Source organism: Anomaloglossus baeobatrachus, unplaced genomic scaffold, assembly GCF_048569485.1.
Source record: "Anomaloglossus baeobatrachus isolate aAnoBae1 unplaced genomic scaffold, aAnoBae1.hap1 Scaffold_4271, whole genome shotgun sequence".
NCBI lineage: Eukaryota > Metazoa > Chordata > Amphibia > Anura > Aromobatidae > Anomaloglossus > Anomaloglossus baeobatrachus.
The window spans coordinates 1-8,801 of record NW_027443607.1 but is presented as its reverse complement, the minus strand read 5'-3'; the positions used below and the strand labels follow the sequence as shown (position 1 = coordinate 8,801).

The 8,801-nt window shown below is 41.5% G+C and overlaps 1 protein-coding gene across 1 annotated transcript; it reads left to right on the top strand.

The window, feature by feature from the left end:
* Positions 1-452: 452 nt before the first annotated feature.
* LOC142279199 (uncharacterized protein F54H12.2-like) lies at positions 453-1,760 on the top strand. Its single transcript, XM_075332671.1, has one exon. It carries the CDS (start codon positions 453-455, stop codon positions 1,758-1,760), a length of 1,308 nt encoding a protein of 435 aa, XP_075188786.1.
* The last annotated feature ends 7,041 nt before the right edge of the window (positions 1,761-8,801 follow it).

Here is an 8,801-nt window from a genome sequence, read left to right as displayed (position 1 = left end):
AACACAGTAAAATGGTGTCTCAAAGGGTGTATGGCGAGCCAGCAATTTATGCAAGGTATTATATGGCTCAAACGGGCCATGGTTTAGAGGGCTTTCGCGGTGATGCGCACATGTATGGCGGGGGTCTTGCAGGTATTTTTAGAGGCCTTTTTAGGCGAGCCGTACCGTTGTTCAGGAAAGGTATAGAATTAGTAAAACCGCACGTAAAGACAGCTGTCAGAAACATAGCTAAAGATGCGGTCACATCCCTCTCAACAGCCGTAATGAATCGGATAAACACGGACCCGCAGGAGGGCTCTGGAATTATTTATGTTGCTAAAAAACAGCAGAAAAGAAAAAGGCAGGCTCGTTATTCACAACCCCCTATGCTCATGGTTAAAAATACTACCAAGAGACGAAACCGCCAGAAAAGGGTGAGACGCTCTCTCGGTGACATCTTCTAATCGCTTATCATGGCTTTCATACATGAAGCATCGATCGAGTGTGCAAAATCCGAACTGGATATTTTTGACCTCCCTCCAACACAGACAAGTATAGAGAAATCGCTTTTTGTAGAAGTTCAACCTATTGCGGCTCTGTCAGACAATGCACCCTTGGAATTTTTTATATCGGGCAGCGGTGAATATTATTATGATCTAAACAATACGCTGCTGTACATAAATTGCCGCATCGTCAAACAAGATAATACAGCTATCGGCGCTGACGCCAGAGTATCTTTTATAAATTACCCCCTCGCTACGCTCTTTAATCAGGTTGACATCACTCTGGGCGATCGCCTTATCTCACAGTCGGATAACCTCTACAGTTATAGAGCGTACATTGAAACGCTTTTAAATTACAGCTCACAAACATTATCATCGCAATTTACTGCTGGATTGTTCTATAAAGACACTGCAGGACATCATAATGATCGGACCTTGGATGGCGCAAATGCTGGTTTTGTCAAAAGAGCCTTTATATCAGCCAACTCTAAACCTGTAGATCTCATGGGGCCAATTTTTGGAGATATATTTAATCAACCAAAGCTCATACTGAACGGTCTTGACCTCAAGATCAAGTTGTCAAGAAATAAGGATAGTTTTTGTTTGATGTCCGCTGATGCTGAGCAATATAAAGTGCAAATCTCACACGCTGCTCTGTATGTAAAACGAGTGCAGGTCTCTCCAGCTGTACGAATAGGCCACAGTCAGGCCCTACTAGCTGCAACCGCAAAATATCCTATTGATAGGGCCTGCATGAAAGTATACAGTATACCGGCTGGTACACGTATTTCAAACCACGAGAACCTCTTCTTAGGCCAAATTCCTTCAACAGTAATATTAGGATTTGTAGATAATGAAGCATTTAGTGGCTCATATAATAAAAATCCTTTGTGCTTTGCTCATTTCAACATAAGCCAGACAGCAATTTATGTCGATGGCCAACAAATACCAGCACGGCCATACCAACCTAATTTCAATGTTGATTTAGCCGTTCGAGAGTTTATGTCGTTAGCCCAGATTTCTGGGAAACAAAGGTCCGATTCTGCTTTGGCAATAGACCGTGAAGAATTTATGGATGGATTCACATTATTTGCGTTTGATTTATCCCCCGATCAAGAGCCCGGTGGTCATTTCTCGCTTGTGAAAACCGGTAACCTACGCGCTGAAGTGCGATTTGCGGTAGCTACACCACATACTGTAAATATGATCGTATATGCTCTCAGCTCAACTATACTTGAAATCAACAACAGAAGAGAAGTATTATTTGATTATATCTAATTATGAATACCCTGCAACTCACAAATCTGCTGAAGTCCGATCGTTATACAGAACGTATATTTGCCGGTGTGTTTCCGTGTGATTTGCTACCGTCATATAGAGTGAATCAGAGACCCGCTGCTTACATCGTGAACACAGACACCGCCAGTCAAAGCGGCCGTCATTGGATATTAATTGTACTCTGCGATGATAAGAAGGCAATATTCTTTGATAGTTATGGCTACCCGCCTTGTTCCATAATTTTTCCTGCTGAGTTTGTAAGCTTCTTAAACAGAAACGCTGAACTATATTGTTATCAAAATAATAAATTACAATCAACATATTCACGTGTTTGCGGGCAGTACTGCGTTTACATTTTGTACCATTTAGCACGGGGTAAATCATTCGATAAAATATTACAATGCTTTACTACTGATTCAAACAGTAATGACCGTATAGTATCTGCTTTTGTAAAAGCTAAATTATCTAATCACACTGACTTTTCAATTTGTCTACATAAGCAGTTTTGCATAGCTCTTTGCAACCATTGATGAGCCTGTAGTATGGTATCTCTCAACACAGCTGTATGGTCATTTGTATGTAAGCAAAATTAAGCTAGTTAAACAGCCTGGCACAGTATTGTATGATCAGCAATATAGCTTTACAGAAGATGATATTTGACCCTATAAGCATAAATGATGTGTTCTAATGCTCTCATGATATTCTGTAAATGTATCAGATTGTTCTGTGACTGAGCCATTCATAATGTAATTGGTTTTTATCTAAAATGTAATTGCTTTTTGGTCTCAATAAACTTTTTAAACTTTTAATGTGTCTGTCTTTTATACAAACAGTATAACTTTATACTCGGGGACTTATAAAACATGATTAATAGCCCAGGTCAGGTAATAGTGGGATTGAGCATGTACATAATATACCCAATCAAAATCAAATACACACTTGAATGATAGTAGATAATATTATATTAGCTAATATTACACTAGCAGAATAATATTATTATAGTAACTAATATTATACAAGCTCAATTACACTAACAGCGTTTTGATGTAAAAACAATAAATATATCAGTAGCAGTATAATATTATTATAGTAACTAATATTATACAAGCTCAATTACATTAGCAGTGTTTTGATATAAATCAATAAATATATCACTGGCAATAAAAGAGAACACAACATGTCATGCCGCATTACAGTAATCTGTTTCAAAAAAATCCTGACATATTATACATTGTGAATTACACTAGTAGAGTTAAATACAACTCTAATATGATATAATAGCAATATTCTATTAACTTATAGTGTGTATGCTATTCTGTTTTTCCTCTTTGCACACACTGCAGTTTCTGACCCTGTTAATTGTGACATGTAATCTCTGGACACAGCCATGGACACCATTTCAGGCTTATCACATCTTGTTAGTTGTGGTCATCACACAGGCTAAAAGCAGTTAATCAAACTCACACACACTAATGTATGGTCATTCACATTTTGTAAGATGTGGGCACACGCAAGATAAAAGGAACTTAATCAGAGTGACACACGATCCTATGCTCAGCACTGTAGTTTTTACAGAATATGCTATTTGAAACTTTTAAGCACAAATGTAGAAATGCGCTTTATAAGCACTTCTCTACACCGTCTCTTCAACTGTTGGTGTTAATTGTAAGCTGTAATACACATTCTATAATATTAGTCCTATGAACTAATATTATAGATTGTGAATTACAACACCAAGATTTATCAAAATCCAATAAATATATCACGAATATAGATTGTGAATTACATCAAGATTTATCAAAATCTAATAAATATATCACGAATCAATAAAAGAAAACACATTTTGATACACTTTGATAGATAAGGGCCGTGCTACAGCACAACTTTGACACATTTTGATAGGGGCGGGGCACCTGTCAGATTACTTTTGATGGATCATGTATAATGCACACTACTCCTGTCGCTGAGCAAGATACCTAAAATTCTAAGAAGCCCTGCAATAACCGTGGCTAGTGAGCTGGCAGGTGAGGATCGCTAGTCCCAACTCTGCACTAAAACAACATGAAGGGAAGGTAAAACAGACAGGGGAAATAACAAAGGAGAAATCCCAACTTTACTGTTGCAGTCAGACACCAGGACTGCAACCTACACCACTTCACACAACAAGGGTTCCAGCAGCTCCTTCCACCTTGAAACCTAATTTCAGAATGAATCAGAATAACCGGCCCCTCTACTGGGAGATGTGACCATATATAAGGGAAAGGAGTGGTCACCAACCGGAAACACCTGAGGCCAGGAGTCAGAAGCTGCTGGAAAGTAAAACTGACATTAACCCTTTTAGCACCAAAGGAATGGGAATACATTTAATGTGATGGGTCTCAGATCAGACAGCACAGAGAGACTCTGGCCCAGATTCTGTCACAAGTCTCTAGATGCAGAGAGAGGGCGGTGACAGTCAATGTGGTCATCAGTCGCAACTGATCTTTGTCTTATGATGGATCCAGCATAGGGATGTAACTTATGTAATAAATTAAACCACAATGTAGAAATGAACAAATCCTTATCTGTATCTATGTCAAGAGGCCAACATATTTCCATCTTTGAGGCTACTGACTTATCTGAAGGAGACCAGCTTTGTATGGAGTCTTACTGGCTATGTTCCATTGGAAAACCATTTGTAAAGAACAGAAAACCACCTAGTGCTACTTTTTGGAGATAGCGCTAAGTAACTGTCCAACCCTTTATCAAACCTTCCAACATGCCCAAGAATATAAGTCAGGACCGACATCTATCTACTACAGATGAACCAATAAATGTGCAGGACTCTGGCCCAGTGGCCAGGTCAGAAATCCATGGCCACTAGATGGGAGCCCCAAGAAGTAGCTCCTACCTGCCAGCATCTGTGGCTCCTCATTTGCTTAGCCGATGTTGTCTGTCGTTGTGTGTTCAAGTCACAATGATGACATTGTGCCATGCCGGCTAATCAAAAGAGGAGCCAGACCAGAGGAGTCCCATCTGTGAGCCATAGATTACTGATCCACTCATTGGAGCAGAGCAAAACTGAGCACATCACCAGGTATTTGCAAGATCCAGTTACACATTGAAGCAAATCCTTCATGTTTTATCTTCCCAGCCTTTGTCACGCTAGGTACGAGGAAGTACGAAGCGAGCGGCGACAGGGAAGGGAAGAGGACACCTGCATCTAGGAAAGGGGGAGATGGTGACCCCTGACTAAACCTACAGCTGGTCTCTGGGGTCCCTCACCACCCTAGATAGGTTCCGCACCTATGAGCCGAGCCGGGTACCTGACCCTAGTGCTGGACCCTAAATAGGGAACGGGTGGGATGAGCTCTTCATCAATACCACTAAATGTTAAAGTAAGACACAAGAGGGACACATAGGAGACTTATCCGCAGATGACTCAGACTGCTCTAACTGTAAAGAACCCTTTCCTATTTAGCTGCTGGAAGAAAAGTGATTCCAGCAGCTAAATAGGAAAGGGTTCTTTACAGTTAAGGCTGGTTTACACGCAACGACATCGCTAACGAGATGTCGTTGGGGGTCACGGAATTCATGACGCACATCCGGCCTCGTTAGCGACGTCGTTGCGTGTGACACGTACAAGCGACCGCTAGCGATCAAAAATACTCACCTTATCGTTGATCGTTGACACGTAGTTCATTTCCATAAAATCGTTGCTGGTTCAGGACGCAGGTTGTTCGTCGTTCCTGAGGCTGCACACATTGCTATGTTTGAGACACCAGAAACAACGAACAACACCGTACCTGCGTCCTCCGGCAAGAAGGTGGGCGTGACTTTCCTGCGGCTGCTATCCACCCCTACGCTTCTATTGGACGCCTGCCGTGTGACGTCGCTGTGACGCCGCACGAACCTCCCCCTTAGAAAAGAGGCTGTTCACCGACCACAGCGACGTCACTAGGCAGGTAAGTCTGTGTGACGGGGCCTAGCGATTTTGTCCGCCACGGGCAGCGATTTGCCGTGATGCACAAAAGTCGGGGGTGGGTGCGATCGGCCTTTAGAGCACTCAGATTGTGGAATACCCTACCACAAGAGGTAGTAATGGCAGATACTATAACAGCCTTTAAAAAAGGCTGGATGATTTCCTCAGTACACACAACATTGTCAGTTATAGGTGACTTAGGGACAAAATGTAGAATTGGTGGAGGAAGGTTGAAGTAGATGGACCTAGGTCTTTTTTCAACCTATGTAAATATCTATCTACAGTATGTAACGAGTTCAGCAAAGCTTCAGCAATGATACTACAGACGAGTACAAGCCACCTGCTTGCAACCAGAGCTAGAATTAACTGAATAATATCACCAGCACCAGTCACCACAAAGAAGAAGGGAGTATTTAAGCACCAAGAGAATACTGATGATTAGCAGCTGGGTGGAAGGTGAGCTCCTGCTGGGTCCAAAAGGGGGAGAGATGAAAATCCAGCAGGAAAGCTATCTATAATAATGAATACTGACAGCAGGAACAATAGAAAGTTAGGGAGCATTCTGCGTAGCCAAACGCTGTGACCTTCTATTTCCAGAAAGCACATGTCTGTCTGTCACTCGTGACACACTCGTGACAGCCTTGTTCTGGTTTACAATCAAGCCTATTTCCTGCATATGTATGGTATTTTTACACTGTTTTTAAGCTTTAAACTATTTAAATAGAAATATACATTGATTTATTGTATGTCTTAAAATCTGGTTTTAATACATCACTCCCCCCTAAATAAAAAAAATAAAAAATGTTACGTATCAAAAAGAAATAAAAATAACATACTATGAAAAAAATGTAGAGTGTTAAAGAATCAGTTGTCCCAAGATTAAACGAGTGAATGTCTTAACGGAAGGATTAAAGTGAATTATACTCGTCTTTCATGGGTAGACGTTTCAGTTCAGATATTCCAATCCCATGTAAAAATCAGCTTGTCCTCTAAGGCCTCTGTCACATGTACGTGCCTCCGGTACGTGTTTTGCAGTTTTCTCACATACCGGAGACACGTACACACGTGGACCTATGGATTCCTAATGGTTTGGACACATGTAAGTATTTTGGATCGTGTGCCCATTCCGTACTTACGTGTGTCCGTGGGTTCCTCATGCCGACATGTCCGTTTCTCTCCGGCAGCACGGGTGTCACACAGCCCACACCCGTACCACACGGATGTAGTGTGGATGCGGTCCCATGTGACACGCGCCGGAGAAAAATGTGTCATTATTTTAAAATAAAAAAACACATACTCACCTCCACCAGCCCTGCAGAATCTTCCGCTGCAAACAGTTGCTGCCGGCCGCCGCTCATTATGAGCGTGTTAACGAGGTGGGCGTGCTGTAATGGGCGCTAATCTCCGCCCCTCCGCTCGGCCGGAAGCAGCATCAGCGGGGAGTGGGCGGGGCTGGAGCCGAAGATCAGTACCCGGGACAGCAGCAAGGACCACGTGAGTATGCAAATTACCAGTTCTCCGTGTGTTATCGCGGATAGCACACAGAGAACACATGTGGGCCGCATGTACCGGAGACACGTACTTACCACACGCAACACGCAGGGGAAATACGTGTCTCGCGGCACATGCGTGATTTTAACGTACGTGTGACAGAGGCCTAAGATGTAGATCAAGCCCTTCTTTATTACTATTTCACTTTATCTTGTGGTACTTACATTCCCGGGAATATTTTCTCTTTGCTGATAGATTTGGGCAGATTAGCGAACAGCAAGGTTAGAAAATTCTGAAGGATATTTTTAAAAACGAATTAAAATTATTTGAAATTCTAAAGGATATTTTTTAAAAAAATAATTAAAATGGAAAAGTATTGTTTTTGTTTACCAGAGCTTCCCTTTAAATGCAGTTTGTCTAAAAAAAAATATTGTTCATTTATTTCCTAAAAGTATTCATTAAAATATAAAATTCGATCATTTTCCTGATGCAAAGCCTATAAGATCTTTATGTCGCTCAGTGCTTTTGCAAAAATATTTCAAATCAGTCAAATGAGCTCCTGATAGTTGTCTGTTATCCTTTCCCTTCGCTCTGAGTTAGAAGTAGCAGGAGGAGCGGTTGTACTCAGCCCTGCAAAGGAGAGGGGAGAAAGTATCTAATGTTTGACGCAGAGCCGACAACCTATAGATAAAAAGGAAAGCACATGAAATATAAATAAGCACAGGTTAGAATATATGCTGATATATGAAATCAAAACAGCAGCATCCTATCTACACACATAGCTCAATTCCAGCCTGTATTACAGGGAGAGAAACTCTGAGCTCACATCCAGCCTGTATTACAGGGAGAGAAACTCTGAGCTCACATCCAGCCTGTATTACAGGGAGAGACACTCCCACTAAAATATCTAAAACTTTGATCAGGCAAACTGTAGAGGGACTAAAGTGAATGAAGGAATGAAGATTGAAAACTGAAACAACCACTAACATATGTAAAATCATTTTTCCATGTCAAAGTTATACACAGACTTTTAGTTTTCTGTGTCTTTTGGAAGTTTCATGGTTATAATAACTGTGTGGGCTTCACATTTATTGCAGGTAACAAGATCTGATAAATCATGGAACTTTCAGAGCACTTGGCTATTATACCATTTAAAAGGAATCAGTCAACAGTAAAATATAGAAAATATACTCACCTGCCAATCCCCCTCATACTCACTGCCCATATCCTCTGCGGCAGCACAGCTACAGCCTATTCCAGTCATACAGACATGTGACTGCTGCATCCAATCATTGGTCTTCATTGCTGTGGCCATTAATTGACTGCAGCAGTCACTTGATGTGACTGTCAATAGAAAAGGCTTGGAGACCATCAGGGGACCCTGGCAGCTGTATGGAGAGCATTGGCAAATGAGTATTTTGCCAATGCCGGGACACCAGCTGAAAAATAAATTTCTGGATAATCCCTTTAATGCCGGGGTCAGACGAGTGTATAGCATCCGATGCAGTCTGAAGTTTCACACACACCCATAGATTTGTATAGGTGTGAGTGAGCCGAGACTCACTGCCAATCAAAGCATGCTGCAACTT